Genomic DNA, 23,833 nt, shown 5'->3' with positions numbered 1-23,833 from the left:
GCTTTATATATCCACATCCAGGATTCTATTGAAAGCTTAGCAATGGTGTAGTGTATTCAGCGGTACTCTTGCAAGTAAAGAACTGGGAAAAGGAACATAAAGACCTGGGTTCCAATTCTGGGAATATTAATAATCAGCCTTATGATGTTGGACAAGTAACAGCTTCATTCAGTCTCCTTTTCCTCATGTTAAAAAAAAAAATTAAACAACATCTTCCTACTTACCTTTACATTTCTGATGATCTAATGAATACCATTTAACATGATTTAAAAATCATATGGAGCTATAGACAAATGCAAAGGTTAGTTTAACACTGTATTTTGGTGAATGGGGGACAAAACTGGAAGAGATATACTCACCCTAAGTAAGGCTTCTATCAAACTAGCAATCTAGACAGATGGTAGGTGAGGAGGGAATGAGGACAAAGAAGGGGCACCTGAAATGATCATCTAGACATCTAAGCCTATTTTCAATACTTGGGTAATTTCATCCACCCTAGATAGAGCCTCTCTCCAGCATCTGAATGGAGGTTTATAAGAGTGTGTGCATTTGGGAAGTATAAAAGATGAAAATCTCTGGTGGGTCATGGAAATCCAAACAGTCATAATGTGTGATTTAAATTAATGATTACTGGGGCGCCTGGGTGGCTCAGTCTGTTGAGCATCTGACTTGATTTCAGCTCGGGTCATGATCGCAGTTTGTGAGATGAGCCTCATGTTGGGCTCTGCACTGGGTGTGGAGCCCGCTTGGGATTCTCCCTCTCAGCCCCTCCCCCAGCTCGTGCTTGCGCTCTCTCCCTTTCTCTCAAAATAAACATTTAAATTAATGATTACTGATAATTCTAACAAAAAGAATTTTTAACATATATCTAGCTCTAATAACTCAAACTTGTTTTACTTATTACTAGAGATATGGGATAGTTCATCTCTGTCATACACACAATAAACCTTAATGTGAACTAGCCAAATCACAGGAAACAAATTTTAGTATGATCAGGACAGGTCTGAAAATATCATTTCTAGAGCAGTTGCTACATGCCAGGCACTATGCTAAAAACCTCCCTGACAATATTTTATTCAGTTCTAACAACCACCATTGAGGCTCAAAGAAGTAAAATGACATATCAAAGTCACTCAACTAGTAAGTGCAAGTTCAGAGTCTAGGATGTATCCCTCTATCCTGCATACGAACTCTTGGGTTGCAATTCTGTCATGATTCTGCCTTCATGTTAATACCCATTTATCTATTTCTTCAAAATACTTAATGCATTATTTGGTCTATAGATGTGTTTGGTCTACAGATTTCAGACAGAAAGACATCCTGAAGGCCTACAGCCATAACTGTATCTAGAAAGATATACTTAGAGCATCAAGTTTCCTCATATTTAACTAAATAAGGAGCTATTACATCTTTCAATTTCTCAAGGTAAAAGGAAATATGTTAGGGCATAGACATGTTTTTTGATAGCTACCAAAAGAGTATTCTTTAGGTTAAGGGTTTCAAGAAACAAGTTAATCTTTTCAAAGGGAGAAAAGTCAGCTGTATGCATGGATAAACTGAATTCTGGTATACGATTTGGCATTAGAACAGTTACTATAATGTACATGAAACTACTGAATTTGAACTCATTTGTTTTAACTCCAAATTCTGAGTGACTAGTTTATTTCCTCTGGAAATGATGTCATCTAATGTTAAGTCAGTAAAAATTTACTGAATAGCTATTATAGCTATACCCTGAGCCTGATTCTCCTCAAATCTATCCAAATCAATAGGGTTGTTAAAGGTGTAAAACTAGATCAGAGAATCTTTATGAAGTCATCAAGTGTGTTCCCATGTTTCTGATGTAGTAAGAAGTTAGAAAAATGAAACCCTTGGTCTACTGGACTCTAACCGCTACCTACCCAATATATTAAGAATATAAAATAGTGTGATGGTGTCTGTCTTCAAGGGTTTTCCAGTTCGGTAAGGAGGCAGAAGGGAGAAGTATTCATGAATTACCAAAATAAAAAGCAGTACACAGTAAATACAGAAGAGGTAACTAAAGACTAAGGGATAACAGAGAAGGGAAGTTAATCTTAGCAGTGGCGAGACTGGGGAAAAGTCATTTGAAATAGGCCTAAAGGGGTAAGGATTTTAGTAAACTGGGAAGGAGGGAGGCTTTGTAGAGCCTAAGTTCTGATTCCAAATCAAATCACTCACCTGCTAAGTGTACATTTCCTAAACTCTAAGCTTCAATTTAACTGGAAAGTGAAGATAATGAGAGTACCCACCTCTTGAGGGAAATGTGATTAGTAAATGAGTTTATATAAAACAGGTGGCATAGAGAAGGCATGTAAAATGCCTGGCTGAACACATAATAAGGACTCAATAAATGTTAGTATTAGTACTACTAACAAAAAGTCAAAAGATACATGTGTGGGATAAAAGATGACAGATATGTGTATAGTTTCTTTCTGCAATTGTACAACCATTTAATTTAAAATCTCTGGGCTTAAAGGGGTGGGGTGAGGGACTCAAATTAAGAGCCATAGGGATCTAGCCAGTTAAACATGGTCTACCAGCAGACCATGAGGTCAAAGGTATGAGTAAATCCTTTCTTTTGCCGGCAAACTGTTAAGAGTTAGGTTGTACAGATTTTTTGTTTTTAAAGACTTAATTTATCTCAAGAGTAAAATTTATTTTTGGTAGAATACTGAAGAATTTAAAGGCCTTGGCAGATTGTTAACTGGTAGATTTTAAGTCAGACATTTTTTCTGGCTTGCTTTTGATTATTTGATGTACTTATGTGGACGAACAGAAGAAACTGGCGGTTAAGAGTAAGACTTTGAAGTCTCATATTCTTGAATTAGAATCCTAGATTTGCAATTTACTCCAACCAATTTTAGGAGAATTACTTTAATATAAATATTAGCATATTATGTGCTTAACTAGTAAGGGTTATCGTGATTATTAGAGCAAATCATAATTGGGGATTCACAAGAAAACATCTAGAATAAAAAGAATAGTTTCTCCTGATAAATAGATCTACCTGAATTTTTATTTGAAGGAATAGAATGAAAGAATACAATGAGGGAAATTATAGTCAGAGCAAAGGCACAAAACCAATTCTCTTCAGAGATCAATGAACATTTTGCACTGCTGTGTGATTTAGAAGTGATCAATGGCCATGTAAGGACAAAACATTTACCTGAATTTCTTAGTTAACTTGTATATTAAATTAGTATAACACAGCTGTGCCTAAAGCAGTATCTTACATATAACAGGTATTCAGATATTCAATAAATACACAAATGTGATTTACATACATTCATAAAAAATAAAATGGGAAATTTTAGTACTAAATTAATGTGATATTAAAAGAAATTAGCAGTTATTAATCTAAAATAATGCCAACCAACTAATTGTGAAAGGTTGCTGAGCCTGACATGACTTAGAATGATTTTGGACCCTGTTCACATCTGCCTTCTGAGGAACTTAACAATGATTATAATCAATGATCCCTTTTTTTTTTGGTTTTTTTTTTTTTTTGGTTTTTTTTTTTTAACATACCATCTGTGGCAGATTAATTGCATTCACAGCCCAAATTCTTCACCCATGCCTATACTTACTCTTTATCACTTTGCAATGTCCTCTCGTTCTGGCCTCACCCAGGTGACTTGCTTGGGCCGATCAGATGTTAGTTAACAAGTATGAACTGTAAACTGGCGGAGGCATGCAAGCTGAAGCATGAGAAACTACTTGGTCACTTATGCTCCCTCGTATACCTCTGCTTTTGCCAGGAGAGCACTGCCTGGGCTGGCCTGCAGAATGCGTGGGAGGTATGGCGCAGGGCTAAGGTGTCACAGCTGATAGCCAGCTCGTACAAAGGCATGTGAGGGAGCCTGGCCCAAATCAAAAGAACCTCTTAGCCTTATTTGCCAGTCCCAGATATAGGAGTGCAGTGGGTGCTCATTTACTTTCAGGCAGTAAGTTTTCGGGTGGTTTGTAATACAGCATTGTTGTAGCAATAGATAATGATTAAACAAGTGCAAGATCTCTCATTCCTTAAAAAACAAAACTTCACTCAATCTTTTATTTTCTTCATGTTTAGAGCTAGATTACTTTAATGAATTATCCTATACTTGATATCACCATTTTCTTATCTCCTATTCTTAACCTACTCCAGTCTGCCTTCCAGGCCCTTTCATTCCACAAAAACACCTACTAAAGTCACCAATGAATTGATAAAGCTAATGAATGATCCTTAATTTTTCAACTATTTTGCCTTCCTAACAACATTCAACACTAATGGCCATTTCCTCTGCTACAGGCTGAACCGTGTACCCCCCAGATTCATATGTTGAAGCCCTAACCCCCTATATTAAGAAATACAGGGCCTTTAGGAGGTAACTAAGGTAAAATGAGGTCACAATCTGAGTCCTAATTTGATGGGTTTGTTGTCTCCATAAAAGGAGAAGAAGACACCAGAGAATGGGAAGGTAGCTATGTGCAAACCAGCAAGAGACCCCTCACCAGAAACTGAACCCTCCAGACCTTGATCTTGGACTTTCTAGCCTCCAGAACTGTGAGAAAACAAATCTCTGTTTTAAGCCATGCAGTCTATGGTATTTTGTTATGACAGCTTGAGAAGAGTAAACCTCTTTCTCGAAACTCATTTTTCTTGGATTTTGATACAAAACACAATACTGGCTTCCTTTTTTCCTCTTCCTTTTACTCCAAGTCATCCTATTCTTGGATGGCTTAGAATTTCTTAAGGCCAAGTCCCAGGCTTCCTTTTCTTCTTCTATAATCTCTATTTAGGGGTTCTCATCCATACTCAGTTTCAGTTATCAAAGATCTTGCAGACATCTCAACTCATCCCACAGTTCACTCATTACTTCTTCAGAAAGGATTTCCCTGTGTACTCAACCTAAAGTAACTACTCCTAGAAAACTCTTTATACCATCTAATTTCATTGACACAGAACTTAAACTGCTTGTTTTTCCTCCCTCTGGTTAAAATACAAGTTTGATGAGAGTACAACATATTGGTCTTGTTCAACATATTATTTCCAGCACCTTGCATATAGAAACTGGATAAATATCTGTCAAAAGAATAAATCTAGACTTCTGCTTCTGGCCATGATGAAGTAACAGGAACAAAAATATATGAAATATTTTTAAGACCATGGATGAAAGAAAGTACAGGATGACAGTGACCCCTGAAAGAAGGGAACAAAGGAGGTAAGTCATAACACTTGCTCTGGCTTACTGCCTGAATAGTTTCCAGGCTGCAGTATAGGAAGAGGAATCCAAAGGAAGCTTGGAAGCCTTCCTGAGATGAGAGGACAAAGTTTGGAGGTGAGGGAGACCAAGGCAACTAGAGTCTGTGGGGCAGATAACAGGAGACAGAGCTGCACTGACAGTGCCCAAGAGCAACATTGGTTTCCCTGGAATCTGTAGATAAATACTGATCAGTGCATGAATGTTTCCCAAGGCTGTGAAAAAGACCACTGAAAAGGACCAGCTGGAAAATCCCCAGAGCCCATATAGGACTGGATAAAATTTGTGTTCCCACCAGCAAGAATGGATAAATCTCCTAATACATACGGCATTGAATAGGTATTGGTAGTGCCTCACTAGTGGGGGTAAAATTAGCCCTAGAGCAGGATTTCTCAACCTCAGCACTACTGACGTTTGGGGCTGAGTGATTCTTTTTTGTGGGGAGCTGTCTTAATATGCACTGTAGAATGTTTAGCAGAATCACCGGCCTCTACCCACTAGGTGTGACAATCCAAAATGTCTCCCTATGTCACCAATTATCCCCTGTAGGACATCCCCCGGTGAGAACCACTGTCCTAGACTATAGGCTGCCTATCAATGCCCAAAAGCAAGATTTGAAACGATAAAGATTTTTCTTAATAAGTTCGTGGTGTCTCAGAACAGAGCCCCAAAACATTGAAGGCACTGTAAAAACAAACAACCCCAGCACACAATGTAAAACCGACGATGTCTAGCATCTAATCCAAAATTACCAGGCATGTACAAAACAGGAAAATATCCAAAATGAGGAGAAAAATCAATCAGTAGGAACTGATAAATAATACAGATTATAAAATTAGCACACAAGGATGTTCATGCAGATATTTAAAATATACTCCTTTATAGTCAAGAAGCTGAGGAAAGCATGAGCATGAGGGGAAATATAGTAGATACAAAGAAGACTAAATTTAAACTTCTGGAGATGAAAATATAATTTCTGAAATGAAAATATCCTGGGTGTTATTAACAGCAGATTAGACAACCCAAAGAAAAGGTTATCAAACTTAAAAACATAGAAATAGCATAATCCAAAATGAAACATAAAAAAAATGAACAAAGGGGTACCTGGGTGGCTCAGTCGATTGAATGTCTGTCTCTTGGTTTTGGCTCAGGTCATGATCTCATGGTTTGTGAGCTTGAGCCCTGCATTAGGCTCTGTGCTGACAGTGCAGGTTGGGATTCTCTTTATCTCTCTCCCTCTCTCTGCCCTTCCTGCATGCTCTCGCTCTCAAAATAAATAAATAAACTTAAAAAAATTAACAAAAATGAGTAGGTATCAGTGATCTATGTAACAAAATACATGTGATTGGAATTCCAAAAGGAGAGTAGAGACAAGAGGGATAGGAACATACTTGAAGTATGGCTGAAATATTTCCAAATATGATAAAAACTAAACTCCCATATCCAAGTAGTTAAAAAAAAAACTCCAGGTAGAAAAAACATAAAGGCAACAAAGCCAAACCCATTTATAATCAACCTGCTGATAACCAGTGATAAAATCTTACAAAGAACTAGAGGAAAAAACAATAGAGTAGCAAATATAAGAATGACAGCAGACTTCTCTTCAGAAACAATGCAAACTAAATGACAGTGGAGCAACATCTTCAAAGTACTAAAAAGTATACGGTCACATTTGAATTTCATATTCAGCAAAAATATCTTTCAAAACAAAAGTGAAATGAAGACTTTTTCAGACATAAAAAGGCAGGGCTGAGTGAATTATTAAACAGCAAACCCACACAACAAGAATTGCTAAAGGAAGTTTTCAGGCAGAAGTAAAATGACATCACATAGAAACCTGGATTTGTACAAAAGAATGAAAAGCACCAGAAATGGAAAATTCATGGAGAAAATACTTTTCCTATTTTGAAAACCTCTTTGAATAACTGTATGGAGGAAAAATAATAACAATATATTGGAAGGATTATAACATTTATGGAAGCACAACATATGACAATAATAATAGCACAAAGGCTTGGAGGGAGGAAAGGCACATGTACTGTAAAGTTCTTAAGATTATACATGAAGTAATATAACATTATCTGAAGGTAGTTTATAGTAAGTTAATGATATATAGGGTAAACTTGACAGCAAGTACTACTTAAAAACTAAGAGATTAAATAGAATAATAAAGTATATTCAACTTGTCTAAAAGAAGGCAAGAAAAGAGAAAAAGGAACTAAATAATAGATTGGACAAACAGAAAATAGAAAGTTGGGCTATTATCAAAAAGACAAGAAATAGCAAGTATTGGTGAAGATGTGGAGAAAAGGCAAACCTGTGTACTATTAGTGGGAATGTAAATTCACATACCCAATATAGAAAACAGTATGGATGTTCCTCAAAAAATTAAGAATAGTACTACCATATGATCCACAATTCCATTTCTGGATATTTATCCAAAAAATGAAAATAACTTGAAAAGATATATGTACTCCTCATCATGTTCATTGCAATATTATTTATAATAACCAAGATATGGAAACAACTTAAGTGTCTATCAATGGATGAATGGATAAAGAGAATCCTCTCTCTCTCTCTCTCTCTCTCTCTCTCTCTCTCTCTCATACACACACACACACACACACACACACACACACACACACACACTGGAATATTATCCAAAAAGTAAGGAAATCTTGCCATTTGCAACAACATGGATGGACATTGAGGGCATTATCGTATGTGAATTAAGTCAGAGAAAGACAAATATCAGATGATTTCACTTATATGTAGAATCTAAAATAACAAAAACCAAAATCAACCAAGCTCGCAGATACAGAAAGCAGACTGGTGGATGCCAGAGGTGAGAGCAAAATGGGTTAAGTGAGTCAAACTTCTAGTTATAATACAAATAAGTCATGGGGATGTAATGTATAAATGGTGGCTGAGTATATAATAATACTGTATTGCATATTTGAAAGTTGCTAACAGATTGTAAAAGTTTTCATCACAAGAAAAAAATTGTAACTATGGTGACAAATATTAGCTAGACTTATTTGGTGATCACTTCACAATATATACAAATATATATCATTATGTTGTACACCTGAAACTAATATGTTGTATGTCAATTATACCTCAATTAAAAAAACAAAGTTGGCTGACTCAAACAACCACATCAAAAGTCACATGAAATGGAAAATGGTATATTAAAAGGCAGAGATTGTCAGACTGAATGACAAAGCAAGCCTCAAGTGTATGCTGCCTCAAAGAAACTTACTTTTAATATAGACACATATAGGTTAGAAATAAAAGTGTGGGAAAAGATATACCATGTTAAAACTAGGGAAAAGTAGGATGGAATAACTATCAGAAAAAAAAATTTCAGACCAAGGAATACTTCTAGAGATGAAGAGGTTAGTTTCATATGAAAAAGGAGTAAATACATCAAAAGTACATAAAAATTCCAAATGTATATGCACCTAATAACAGAGCTTCAAAATACATGATGCAAAACCTGATAGAACTAAAAGGATAAATAGGAAAATCTAGAATCATAGCTGCAGATTTCAAAATGTTTCTCTCAAGAATAAATATAAGTAGACTGAAACTCAGGAAGGATGTAAAAGAGTTGAACAGCACTATCAACTTGCTTAAAGGAACACTCCACCCAGCAGCAGCAGAATGAACATTATTTTCAAGAACACAGAGAACAGTTATTAAAGTAGATCTGGATAGACTCTGGACCATAAAACAAATCTCAATAAATTCAAAAGAATTAAAATCATACAAAGTATATTTTATAAGGATAGCAGAATCAAATTAGAAATCAGTAAGAGAAAGGAATCTGGAAAATCCCTAAATATTTGAAAACTGAACAATACATCTCTAAGTAATCCATGGGTTAAATAAAAAACTACAAGGGAAATTAGAAAATATTTCTAATTTAATGGAAATGAAAATACAGCAGAGCAAACTTTGTGGAATATAGCTAAAGTGGTATTTAGAGGGTAATTTATAACACAATGATCATATTAGTAAGGAATTAATCTTCTTTCCACCACAACACTCTACACTCTATACCAATGGTTCTCAAAGTGTGGTCCTTGGGTCAGCAAAATAAGCATCACTTGGGCCCCACTACATAACCTACTGAAACAGAAAGTGCTTGGAGCCTAACAATTTCTTTTTCAATAAGCCCTCCTGGTGATTCTCATGCACACTAAAGTTTGTAAAGCATTGTTTTCAAGTAGCACAGTTCTCATTAGGACCACCATGATGGTCTACGCCTTCATTCATGCCCTCTACCATTCATGTTTCACAAGGCAGTCAGATCCTTTAGGAAGGAGAATCTGATGATGTCATATACCTTCCCCATCCACTCCCAATTTCAATCTCTACTTTAAGAGCAATGGGAAGCTATTGGAAACACACAAACATGACTTATGAGAACCTACATGGTCTATCCTTCACCTACTCCTCAATCTTTACATCTGACACCACGCTCCTCCTTTCTCTTTTGACCCAAGACACACAGTCATTGCCTTACCTGCAAAGAACACCATGCTGTACTTTTTCCACATGCAACTCTTCCTGAAAGTCAGTCCTCTCCCCTCCCTGCCCAGTTGTCTGCTACTTGGCCTAGTTAATTCCTACTCACTCTTCACAGCTCAGTTCAATGGTCAATTTCCTTAGAGAAGTCTTCTCCTTATAGGGAGAAGGAATTCTTACAGTACCCAAAAAGAATTCTTTAGTACCACCTACAGTTATGAACTTGTAAGATTTGTGTAACTATTTACTCAATGTCTGCCTCTCCTAATAAACTTGAACCATAAGGACAGAACAATACCTGGTTTTGTCTCCCATTTTATCCTACATATAGCCTAGCATATTGCCTGGCACATAGGAGATATTTTTTGAAGAATAAATTAATGGGGTCTATCCAGTTTTCTCTGTTTCTATATATAGAAACAAAGTAGCAAGTAAATGAATTTTCCAGATTGCCTGGAATTGGAATGGGGGTGGGGTAGGAAAAATAAGCCAAGGTCTTATTTAAATTAAACAAAAACAATCAAGAAAAAAACTGGCAGGATGAAACATTCAGATACCTACTCTGACTCCCCTCCCATAATTAAACAATAGGTGAATTCAATAGAGTTAGCATTATAATCACAGAATGCTCAGCTCCTCTACAAAGAAGTGTTTACTGCCTAGGAAAAATGAGGTGGGGCGGGGGAATGGAAGCTAGGAGAGCTGAACTAAGAATGCCAAATTCCTAAGTGAAGAAATAAAGAAGAAAACCAGGGTAGAGAAGGGGGAAAGAGAACACTTGAGGAAGGAATTTAAGGTATAAAGCACTGAAATCACTTTAACAGGTGGCAGCCACTGGTAAAGGAAGAGAGGGAAGGTGACCCTTGCACTTACCTCAGATAGACAAAGCAGGTCTGGAGGCTGCGGGGAGAGAATAAAGATTTACAAAAACAGAATAAAACTGCCACTATGGCTCCCCCAGCACCACTCTGCTGGATAAAGATAGGTCTTGTCCCATAGAGATAAAGCAAAACAAAACAACTACAAGTCAGAAGTGTATTGTGCAGGAGGAGGGAGAGGATGGGGTGTTGGAAATAAACTGGATATAATAACTTTAATCTACTTTTAAAAATCCAATGACTTTTTCTAGCCACATACTAAATTCTACTGATATAAACGGGTCAGCAAACTTTTCCACCAAGGGCCACGTAATCAGCAGTTGAAGTTTTATGGGCTTTACACAATTACGCGGTTAAGCTTGTGTGGCACAAACACCAGTAGACAATATATAAGTGAATGAACATGGCAGTGTTACAATAAAACTTACTTACAAATGGGCCATGGGCCAGACTCCCTGATTTAGATAATCTTATGTTTGAAAATACTTCTATACTCCATACCAACTAGTAATAGAGATCAACCAAATTATCTTTCTTCAAATTATACTATGTTGCCAAAGTAAAAATAATTTGACTTTTTTTAAAAAATAAGTTCCCTGAGTTCCTTTGTAGCTCTGATATCTAACACAATGCCTAACAGATCAAAAGAAAAAGTATCTAATTTGTTGAATAAACTGAATGGTTTTTCCATGAAAGATGCAGGATAATTAGTGAAGAATACTGTGAAAAACTAAGTAATGGTTGACAAAGCAACAGGATATAAAATATCCAAGAAAAATTCTAAGGAAAAACATCAAGACAGGGGATTATCTAAGTCACTGTTCTATATTTTTTAATAAAGTATTACAGCAAGAGTTAGAAACTCTTCAAAACCTAAAACTCTTCTCCTTACTCAGGAAACTATATAGAGCAGTGTTTTCCAATGATGTTTCCCAAACTGCAGGATATAAAAAGTTGTGATATATAAAGTGTGAAGATTGCAGTTTAACATTCAATGGGGCGCTGTGATTCAATAGGCACGGGAAAGAGAACTCAGCATTTCCCAAAGCTATTGGACCACAGAACCAGGACCACAGATGCAGGACTACTGCATCTTGGACTCTGTATCTGGAATGCTTGTGTAGCAAACTAGATTAAGGTGACAGTGAGTCATCTAGAAATGTTTATCAAAATGAAATTTAGAAAATCATCTACCTGTGCTTCACAGTTCTTCCATTAAATGATAATTATGAAGCTGAATAATAGCACATGAAGAAATGCTAACTCTAGATTTTATGTGAAAATGTTTAGGCTATTCTGTGCCAAGGTATGCCTCAACCATACAAATCTAAAAGGACATTTTGAGTTAGGACGCAAAAAATGTGGTAAACCATTCATGACCAGGACCAGAGGAGAATGCATGGTTGGCTTCAGTTTCAGGTAGCTAAAGGAGTATACTGTTAGTTAAAAATCACCCATCAGTTATATACCTGTGTGAAAACCAGAATGCTGAATGGGAAAATGTGTATTTTGTCATTTTTGAGGACAGATGACAAAACAGGAGACGCTGACAAACTGAGCTGTTGTAGGTCATCTCAATCTAATTCAAAGTATCAATTTGAATTCTGAATTTTTACAGCAAAATTTGATGTTTTAGATGATACACTGAGTATAGCAACCTCAAGCCCACATAAGTTATTCTAGTCTGAAAATTTCCTTAAATGTGTCCAAAGTAAGCTTATTTACATCCAGATATTTGTCAATTAGGAAAGGCACATATTTACTTGGTAACTCAAAAGACACTGATATTCAAAAGTTCTTAATATTTTCAATAGCCACACTCCATTTTAGGCCATAATCACCTCAAAAATCATCTCTTACAGCTAGCCTTTCACACTCCCCATTTTATCCTCCTCCCCTCAAATTTATGCTGTGTGCTATTATCAGAAAAGACCCTCTAGAATTAGAATTATACTTTGATCATATAGTTTCTCATCACTATTCACAGAATGAATTCTAGGCTTGATTTCTTTGTTTACTGGTGAATCCGATTGGCCCAACTGAATCTAAGGGCCCACCTTTGTCCAAGCTTACGTCTGGCAGCTGAGATAAAAGTCACAAAGCTGTCAAATCCTGTTATTTCTTGAGATAAATTTCAAATGTTACCTACTTCGTACAATGCCCATCATATTACCCTTAAATTATGTCTGGACTCACTGAAAATAGATCTAATAGCCTCAATATTCTGCCCATGAATTTGTAAACTGATTTACATCCCCATAAGTTGTTCCCACTATTCTCATGTTTTAAGAGAGAAATGACTCTTCTGGCCAAAATCCATCTATCTAATGATGGCCCATAATGTCCAATAATCAACTCTGGCGCTTCACTCCATTTCCACTGCTTGCCATCTCATGTTTGTATCTTCAACCTTTCATTTTCTACTGGCTTCTTCCCATTGGCATCTAAATTTTTTTAAAACCAGTCTTCATTAGAGCTTCCTCTCGCTATCTCCCTATCTCCTCTCCAGTTATAGCCACTTACAGTTTTCTGTGTTAATTTTCTTCACTTCCTCTTCCTGCATTAACTCAATCATAAGATTCTCACTGCATTTCCCTGCCAAAACTAAAATCATTACAATAACCTTTGTGCTACCTTAAATGGAAATGTTTCAAGGCTTAACTGGCCTCTCATCAACAATTTACATGTGTTTTATCCCTTCTTAAAACACATTTCCTTTCTACCACACTCTCTTGCCTTTCCTCTTACTTTCTGACTAGCCTCATCAGTCTCCTTCTGTGTATATCTTTTTTTCTTTTTTTCTTTTTTCTCTGTGTATTTGGGGATCAGATCCTAGGCTCTTCCCATTTTACACTGAATAATCTATTCCACTCTCATGACTTCAGTTATTATTGGACTCCAAAATCTTTATCTCTAGCTCAGACCTCTTTCCCATATTAACCACAGTTGACCCTTTAACAACACAGGTTTAAACTGCATGGGTTCACTTACATGCAGATTTTTTTCCCATAAAGATATATACATTATTGTAAATGCATTTTCTCTTCCTTATGATTTTCTTAATAAAATTTTCTTTTCTCTAGCTTACTTTCTTATAATAATACTGTATATAATACCTATAAGAGAAAAATATGTGTCAATTGACTCTTCATGTTATCAGGAAGGCTTCAGGTCAACAGGATATTGGTAGTTAAGGTTTTGGGGAGTCAAAAGTTACATGCAGATTTCTAATGCACAGAGAATCAGTACCCCTAACCCCTGCATTGTCCAAGGGTCTACTGTGATTACTTCCTAAACATCTCTCTTGGACATACTACTTAAATTCCTTATGTCTAAAACTGTACACTCTGAATGTTCTCTTATATCTCAGTGAATGTTACTATCATCTATTATCTACATGTTCAAACTCAAACCTGGACATTACCCTTTATTCCTCTACTCTCTTAGACATACTGATACTATTTCAGAGACCTCTGTCAAATATATCTATTCTATTCTCCTCTATTACTGCCACTGTTAGGGTTTGAAACATTTTTTTCGTTAACTGATGTTGGCCCCACAATTTGGGCTATGCTTCCTTCAGTAGCTTTATTTTTTGCCATTTTTCCATCCATGCCCTGCCCTATTCTTCATTCCTTTTTTATGCCTCAGCTTTATGAATTAAATTACTCAGTGTTCTACTAGCCTGCTCTGTCACCCAACTTTTCCACATGCAGTTTGCTCTACCAGAAAAACTCCTCTCCTGACTGCTAATACTTTGGCAGCCTTCAAATCTCAGCCTGGATGTGACTTTGTAAGAGTCCTTGCTTAATTTTCTAAACATGGGTTCAACTTCTGTCCTATGTATTTCTATAAGCTATCTCTCTCCCCAGTCACAGCACTCCACCTTCTACTGTAATTGCCTATTCACTGTCCCCCATGAAAATGATAAACTCCATGAGAACACAAACCATGACTTTAACCATTCTATCCCTTTAATTAGTAGTAATATAATATCCCACTTAAAACATAAGATATACTCTTTGTTGAGTACATACATACAAGTCTTGTTTTCTTATTTAGATGGAAAGGGAACTTTCTGAACTTCCTATGGTGTCTAAGAGCATATTGTAGGCATTCATTAAGTATTTACTGAACTAAGAATAGGACAGAATTGCACTTCTTTGCTTTCCATGTCTACAATTGATATATAGCAATACAAATGTAGTGAAGTATAAATTCTAAAATTCCTATGTGTTAAACTTTTATCTGGACAGTAATTTTGAAATGTATAAAAACAAGACACTTATGGTAGAAACAAAACTTTTCATCAATAGAAATATTCCATAATTCATTATATACATTGCCTTATGAATTTTCCTAGAGAACTCCTTGTTGTTAATTAAGACTCTCTCAAATCTCCAATCACTAATTATTCTATGAAGAAGAAAAACATATAAAACTAATAATGAATTTGTGTCATTTCCAAAAAGGCATTAAGAAGTATGGAATACCAAGAATAATGAGAAAAAAAATAACACCTTAAGAAACATTTTAAAATCAGATAAATATAACAAATATTGCTATAAATACAACTCTGTAAAAATAATGTCCTTGTTGATTAAAAAAAAAAGAATGTTAAAAAATAAAGAAGGAAAGTTATCAGTAGAAGATAAATAAAATTTTAAGCAGAACAAGAAATCGTACCAGTAATTTTAAAAATGAGAAAAGGTGAAAAACAACTCTTAACATATGATACTAAAATTTTTAAAATTTAACAGAAGAATTTTGAGATTAATTTGGAAAGTAATATTTAGGCATCTTCCATCTTATTTTTCTTGGGTGATCTCATATTTACTGAGATAATCATTAAAATAAACTTTATGTTTATAACTTAGGAAGATACAATGGTTAAGAAGCTAAAAGTACAAAATACGGTTCTGTTGTAAAATGAGTTAATGCAAACTGTCTTTGGTAAACTCTAACGACATGAAATGAGAATGATATAAAGAATTAAGAATGAAACACTGCACTTTATACTGCATTCACGACAGTCTTTTAAAAATATGTGTGTATGGTTTTAGGTGAATTGTAAGTTTTTTTAAAAAATCACTATCAGGCTTCTTCCCTCTTTTCCTGACATACTATTTGTTATGTTGTTTTTAGTTATCCTGAGGACAAGAAACAAAGGACATTATTTTTAGATTTGATTCATCTTTCATAATGGAGACTCTAATTTGCCCAATAATAAAGCTTTAATCATTGCATGTTGCAAAGTTAAAATTTTTATTTAATGCATGTTAAATATTATGGAATAGGTATTTTAAACTCATTCAATTAATCAAATTTTGGGGGTCATTATAATCATCTACTTATTAAAACTTGAGTTTAATTATTGCTTTTAATATCTTAATATAAGACTCGATAGTGGTTTTTTAGCTTTTAAAAACGTTTTAAAAAGGTGACAAAAATAAAGCCACCAATATCTCCATAAGCCCCTCAAAAAGGCCCCTAAAATATACAATGTAATAATGCAACCATTTGATAAAATTTCCTTAAATTTACAAATGTAACCTGGCACTCTTTCACATCCTGAACTGTCTAGCACCTATCAAGCAGAGATGGAAATGGCTACATTGGCAATTATGGTGCTCATAATCCTGCTTTGCTAGGTTCTAAGGGTAACAGTCTCCTCAAGGCACCAATGTCAGGCCTGCATAGTAAGTAAAGCACATAATTACTTACTAAAGTAATTTCCGTTTGCATTCTAAATTTAGCATTACCTTAAAATTACCTGCATATGACTTTCTCCCTTGCTAGGCTATAGATTATCTCTGGAAAGAAATCTCATCTTTATATCCATAGAATCTAGTTCAATGTCTACTATGAAAAAAACTATTCAACAAGTTTGCTTATTTACTGAAGAAAATATCTTGTTCTTTGACTCTATTTAAATATGCGGAGTCTTAAAATGGTTCCCGAATTAGTACCAAAGGGTGTAACAACTTAATGGTGAAAGTGCAACTGATATCCCATAATTATTATATATGTTACAGACCTCATCAATTTAGCAATGAGATAGTCTTTACTTCTTTCCACATGGTCTCAAAGTTATTAATTTATCAAGACAATAAATATATATTATCCTATAGTGTAGCAGTTAATTTTTAGATAGCTCCTTAGGCACATTTACCATTCAAACTGTTTTCTATATTTTATATTAGATCAAATACAAAAACAGATAATATAACTTGTAAATTAATGATTTGTTTAGAAGCTATGGCTCTACTAAATATATTTTAATTTGTTTAAAATCTTGGACTCATTAAGATGTAGGGAAGCGCACGGGTACATTTAGTAGAACCTAATTTCATTGAGTTTCATACTAGGTGCCAAGAAATTAGGTCGTCCAAATATTTTGGAAATAAATTGAAACTAAATCAGCTGTTCCTTTTCTACCCATTATCACATACTTTACTCAAGGCACCTACAATGAAACTTTAAAATTAAGTAGAGAAAAACTTACCTAGTTGGGATTTTGAATAATAGTTTGCCATTTGTCCACTGTTGCAAGACTGTCGTTTATGTCTTTTTGTTGACATTTCTGTGGTCTTCCATGGCGGTCTTTTTCTTTTGTTCAATTTGCTAAGAACGTCAGAACTATCAGGATTCTTGTCATAGTTAACACATTTATTTAATCTACTATTGTCAAGTTGGCCAGGAAATTTATCGGTTGAAGGACTATTTGTTTTAGCATTTTCTATTTCTTTAGATTGCTTTTTAAAAGAATTTTGCCTAGCAGAATGGGATCTTAACGTAAAGCGCTTTGATTCTTCTATGTGAGTCTGATGATTAGTTCCACTGCCAATAGATTCAGGAGAGTAAATGATTGTATTTAGCTTAAAAGTATTTCTGTGTTCAAGATAGTTGATCTTCCTCAAAAATATTCTACAATCTTTTAAGGTTTTTGACCTCCAATTATGTGGACATACATTTCCTAGTCTTGATCCCTTTTCAAAACCTTTTTGGTTGTAATTTGTTCCATTCTCCTTTGCTTCTGTCTTAAAATTATTCTCTAAATTAGCATGTGTTTTCAAGTCAGACATTGCCACCTTCTGTTGCAAAGAGTCATCTCTGATCTCAGGTGGCAAAATAAACTGATTATCTATTGTGTTTTTTCCTTGGAGTGGGATGTCAGCATTTGTTCCCCCCTCAGTCTTTTTTAAAAATTGATTCTGGCAGAAAAATCTTAAGTTCCTTCTTTTAGAGATCCAATCAACTGTTCCATAGTTGTGCGGCTTTCCCTCTCTTTTCCACCTTTTGTGCTGCAACCTCTTAAACTCAGTTCTTTTTAATCTAGCTAATGTTAAATTACTTCTCACATTTAACAGTGGAGAGCTAACTATTTTATGTAGTATATGCAACTTCCCTGCTGATTTTGAAGGAGAAGACAGTGCAAATTTTTTAAGGTGCTTTCTGAAGGGGCTAGTATTAAAATGAGAATATTTGGTCCCTAATTTAATTCCTCTGGTATTTATTACTTCCAAAGGGTTTCGAGCATTTGCTTTTCTAACTAGTGAAAGAGACTGTGTTTCTGTTGTTTGCATAAACCAGATACAGAGTTCATTCAAATCATACTTTTTCCGAAAAAGCATTTTTACAGGTGAAACTTCAAGTTCTAAAAGACAGGTTTCCAAAGGGTTTGCTATTTTGAAATTATCACTTTCAATGCGTTCTCTTTTTTTATGAACACAGTTTTCAGCTTCATCTCCACTCACTTGCACCCAAGCATTTGTTATTTGCTCAAATCTATTGTTTAATTCCTCTAATAAGGAATCATTTGAAGTAGAAGCAGCCCACCACCTGAGCAAAGGGTTTGATGAAATTATAGGGTCCAAGGATACTTCAGAAATGGGTATTAATTTGTTATCTTCCAAACACATTTTTGCATTCTTTGAATTTCTAAGTCCAGGGGTACCTTTTGAAGCTATTTTTATCCTTGACTGCCTATGTTTTTCCTTCTCACTTTTACCTTTCTGCAAATGGAGTTTATATGATTTACGGAGCAGAGTATTTCTATAAATAAGTGAGCTGGAAGATGCTAATGGATGTACGAGATGGAGAGATGGCTTTCTATCCCTAATAGAATGTCTCAAAGGTATAGCAGCAACCATACTTTTTGATCCATTCTTAAATATGTCAGCTTCAGTGTGCCTTGTGTCCATCTTATTGCATTGGTGATCATACTTTTCTTCAGCCAGATTTTTCTCTAATATATTTTCTTGTTCTAAAGGAGGCAAACAGCTGCTAATACTTACTTCTCTCTCCTGAGGTGAAACTCTATTAATAGTCACAGATATGCCAGAGATTTTCACTTTTGCAGGTCTACCAGGCTTCCTAATTACTGCAAAAGGCTTCTGATTTGGTCGGATAATGTTCTTGGAAGGTTGAGGTATCACAGACTTGTTCTTGATGGGCCTAATATATTCAAAGCCAGACCCCAAGATCTCACTTTCGGTAGTCAAAGTTGAAATAGCACTTCTTTCACCTGAGTCAATTTTGTATTCTCTAATATTTCTGAGACTATTACATTCAGTTGGAAAATCAGCATTATTGCTGAAAGATATAACATTGCTTATGTTTACAGTTCCTTCAGAAACATGCCTTTTAGTTCTTCTTGATCTTCCATAAATAACAGTTACGGTAATACTCTTTTTATAGATACCTTCTTTCACTTCTGATAGGAGGGATTCTGGACTTTTCTTTCCAGTACTAGATGATTCATTTTGGCAAATGGTGATGTCTGTTTGATCGGTTTTAGGTTTTGGTGGTCTTCCAATTGGCCGCTTAATTTGTTTCACAACCTGGGGACCTATCTTTTTAGGTCTACCTGGTTTTCGTTTAAAAGATGAATCAGTATCATTGCTTGGATTTTCCTTAGGTTTGTCTTGTGGCTCATCACTGTTCACATCATCTATAAACATTGCAGGGGATTCTGTAGTTTCTTTTGCACAATTAAATTTGTTTAGTTCTCCCTGAAGAGTGTCACTACCATTACGATTAGAACTATAATTTTCAAAGTTAGCATCTGGGATATCCTCATTTGTTTCTGGTTGTTTTTCAATTGCATCATGACTTGGATATTTTTCAGAAGGAAGATCAGCATTTGACTTGGAAGTACCGATTGAAGTTAAAGTATATTTGACTCCTTCACTGCTTTTAACCTCAGATAAAAACATGAGTTTGATAGGACTAGAATAGCTGGAAAAAGAGCTTTCAATGGTCTCGTATTTTGTTGGCACATTTTGAACACTGGAAATCAAGCTACTCGTATCTAAAATAGATGAATTTTCTGGATTATCAAGTCTTTTGCTATTCAAATCTATTGTAGGTGTATGACTGCTTTTGATATTACTGGCTGCTACCACAGATTTTGATAAACTCTGCTCTTTGCATGTTGTTCTGCTTACAGTTAGTGTCATGTTTCTTCCTGCATCTTGATCTTTACCATGAATTTCTATCAATTTCTTGGATGTCTTACATCCTTCAGATAATGAGTGATTATTCCAAGACTTTTTGGCCATATTTATTGTATCTTCCAAACGTTCCACAACAACTTGTAAATTGGAATTCATTGCAATTTTGTTTAGATCTATATTGTGTGAGCTTTCAATTTGAGTATTTTTCACTGGATCTTTTTTTTTTGCAGAATCAGAAATTTTTTTGGCCTTAGGGGATTTTTTGAAAACATAATTATTTGTTACATATATAGAATACCATCCTGGGGGCACAATGTGTCGTTTAGTTCTGCTCAAAAGTCCAGGAACATCACTTTTCAAAGGAGTTTTGGTATTCTCCAGTTTTGGATTCTTCCTGTGATTTTGCAAAAGTCTTTTTCCAGCTGCAGATTTCTCCTGTAATTTTGTTATGCTCATTTTCCCAGGGGAAGTTGTCTTAAAGCTTTCTGAAAATGCATCAAAAGCTAAGTTAGTTTCTAAACTATGAAGAGGTAGTTGCAATGACTGCAATGCACAATCTGGTGAAAATGTTTCTGCATGATTATTTTCTTGCAAGCTTTTAGAATTTTGTAAAGACCCTTGGCAATGACAGAATTCCTCTCTGTCCATTGAAAATATCTCATCGTTGCGTGTCAACTTCCTTGAATTTTTTTCAGTGTATCTTTTTCTTGCAAAATTTTCATCAAGACTGGCAAGTTCTCTTTTTATTTGCAAAGACTGCCTTCTAAACGTGGGTGAATCAGGAGAGTTGTGCACTGAAAGTAAAGTTTCTTGACGCTTTCGAAATCTTGTCTGAATAATTTTATTCTCTACCTTTTTATCATGTTGACTCAGCAATTCCATAAAACTGTAATCACTGGCCTTGGCATTATGCAAGAGAGAAGCTATTAAATCTCTTAATTTTAAATCATTATCTGTATTACAATCACTGCTAGATAATTTTACAAGGTTTCCCATATCTGTAGTTTCTATTGATTTTAATTTTTCATTAATACGATCCATTAAATCTTGAAAAATTACAGTAGTTTCACCTTTTTCCTGATTTGTAGTACAATTACCACTGCCTTCCAGGAGCAAAGAATCCGAGTTGCTGAATTTTTTAGTTTTATGTATTTTACCTTCGTGATCAGTCTTGTCACTGTTTATTTCTGCTGGTGTGAGAGAGGGAGGCTGGTTAATGTTTATTTCAAGTCTGTTATTTTCTAAGGCTGAGAGCTCTGAGACAACATCTTTTAATTTTTCAAATCCTTCCGTCTGTACAGGTGATAATGGTGGGGGTGATGGACTTCGAGATCTACAAACATCCTTAAGACTGACTGAAACATCACATATGTCCCTTGATGAAAGAGGAGTGTGAAAGGTTGATTTTGTAGAGTGAATGTTTGGTAATAGTCCAGAATAGCACCTGTGAGAATTATAACTGTTTGCAATTCCTCTATTCACTACTGTCATAATGTGTTCAATAGTTATAGTTTGGCAAGATAAACAATGTAAATCTTTAATACAGACTGGCAGAGGCACAACACCAGGGCTTTGTCTTTCATTTTGTAAACACCCTCTTTCTGCCAGCCTATATTCACAACTACAGAATAGACCATGTAAATCATCTTCAATTAGGGGCTTTTGAGATTCTGAAGACACAGTATATGATGTATTACAATAGCAAAGAGAAGCAGCATTTTGCTCTTGGACTAGAAATTTCAACATGGCCAAAACTTGTTGCTGGTGATGTATGCACAAAGATTCCAAAACTTTGCTTAATGCTGATTTTCCTTTTTCCATTTTAGTAGCTTCCTCTGATTTTGCATCAACAGTTGAACTAAAAATAAAAATCAAACAAAAAATGAATTACAGCAAAAATACCAGTATTATAAGGAGTTATAATTTTAACAGAGTTTGAACAAAAGAAATTTTGGTATTGTGGGACTTCTAACTCCTATAGAGCTGCAACAATGACATCTTGATTATCATTCAGCAAAAATATAATGAAACACTGATGATAATTAATTTCCTATGGCAAGTATAATAGTCAAAAGAAAGCCCTAGTTTTAGGATACAAAATCTGATTAAAGATATGATTATATTTACAGATTGCTAATGTTTAGTGCTTTGGATGTACTAAGAATATTTAATGAAAGTGCTTCAGAAGGAGTTACATTTTTATAAAGTAGACATTTTAGAAGTTATTTTGATAATTATCAATCTGATTTAGTGCAAATAAGAAAAATAAGATGTAGGAGAAAACTTTAAAATATTTTTTCAAGGTAGTGAAATAAAATTATTAATAAAAGAAATCTTTGCATACTTACAAGGAAAATTAAAGAATTTGGATTTCATATAAATAACAGAGTATCTTTTCTAAGATTAAGCTGCAGGCATTTTAACCTAATAATAAAAAAAATTTAAGCTATTTAAAAATAAAATCTATTTTGAATTGATTTTAAATACTAAAGTAATTACATGAAGACTAAAGGCATTACTTACCTAATTATCTAATTTCAAATGCTGGAAAATGTCCCACTGAAGAAACTAATTTACATCTAATTTTAACTAAGACTCAGGATTACTTAGCAACCAAGGCAGAAGTCTACAAAAAAAAATTTTTTTTTTCAACGTTTTTTTTTTTTTCAATTTATTTTTGGGAGAGAGAGAGACAGAGCATGAACGGGGGAGGGGCAGAGAGAGAGGGAGACACAGAATCGGAAACAGGCTCCAGGCCCTGAGCCATCAGCCCAGAGCCCGATGCGGGGCTCGAACTCACGGACCGCGAGATCGTGACCTGGCTGAAGTCGGACGCTTAGCCGACTGCGCCACCCAGGCGCCCCAAAAAATTTTTAATCCAATACCAGCAGCAAGAAGAATAAAATGTATTAAAAGAATTCTGTTTCAGAAAAGTATCTTTTTAAATTAAACATATCACCAAACTCTGTACATGAAAATAGCCTCCCATTCATGATTTCTTATTTTTGCTATTATTGTTAGTAGTTCCTAGTTTGTAGGAATTTTATTTAGGGCTGGAATTAGGATATACTGATTATGAAGTGCTACAGAAGACTGTATTTTGTTTAAATAAAGGGTGATTATATTCATATATACTAAAATTAAAGGAATTTTAAAATGAAAAATGAAATTAAATTTATTTTGCTCATTAAAACTGGCTTGTATCACAGATAAAGATGCAATATTTCATCTACATTTAAAAAATATTATGTTATTTAAGAAGCAAAAACACCAAAGTAAATTTTGAACACTAGATCAGAAGTTTTCTAGAAAAATGATAACTCTACTAGATTCAACCAATATTTCACCAAAACTAACATGTGGTTTGACAAAAAGCAGTTTCTTGAGAAAAGTTTCGTGAGAAAAGATGTGACATTGATAATAAAATGTTTTAAGTCCACAGACATGACCCCAATATCCTTTCCTTTCTGGAAAAAAAAATATGTATATATATATATGTGTGTGTGTATATATATATATATATTTGTAAATTTTATTACGTTTGGGAGTAAATGATGGAACTGATTCTCAAGATTCACTATTAGGTAATTCAAAAAATATATGGAGAACAAGGACATTAGGAAATGTTAACTATCAAATATGAAGATATGTGATATTATTCTCTTTTCCAGCAAAGTAAAAATTGTAATTTTCATATAAGCAA

At 34.7% G+C, this 23,833-nt stretch overlaps 1 protein-coding gene across 9 annotated transcripts in view; it reads right to left on the bottom strand.

Moving 5' to 3' along the window:
• The window catches only part of LCORL (ligand dependent nuclear receptor corepressor like), a 176,745-nt gene that overhangs the window by 3,528 nt on the left and 149,384 nt on the right, over positions 1 to 23,833 (bottom strand). For 4 of the 9 annotated variants that reach the window (XM_040487204.1, XM_040487210.1, XM_040487177.1 and 1 more), the window contains 2 exons: positions 17,178 to 21,988; positions 10,668 to 10,694 (listed from right to left, as the gene is read on the bottom strand). The exons of 1 other annotated variant lie outside the window; for it this stretch is intronic. In XM_040487204.1, coding sequence (XP_040343138.1) covers positions 10,669 to 10,694; positions 17,178 to 21,988 — 4,837 coding nt within the window. In that variant the 3' untranslated portion in view covers position 10,668. Of the gene's footprint in view, positions 1 to 9,139; positions 10,695 to 17,177; positions 21,989 to 22,478; positions 22,555 to 23,833 lie in introns of those variants that run through there. 4 more of the 9 variants (XM_040487224.1, XM_040487187.1, XM_040487246.1 and 1 more) reach the window with 4 other exon arrangements.

Source organism: Herpailurus yagouaroundi, unplaced genomic scaffold, assembly GCF_014898765.1.
Source record: "Herpailurus yagouaroundi ecotype Mexico unplaced genomic scaffold, PumYag 28, whole genome shotgun sequence".
Taxonomy (NCBI): domain Eukaryota; kingdom Metazoa; phylum Chordata; class Mammalia; order Carnivora; family Felidae; genus Herpailurus; species Herpailurus yagouaroundi.
The sequence above is the reverse complement of the archived record's forward strand: the minus strand, read 5'-3'. Positions and strand labels throughout refer to the sequence as shown.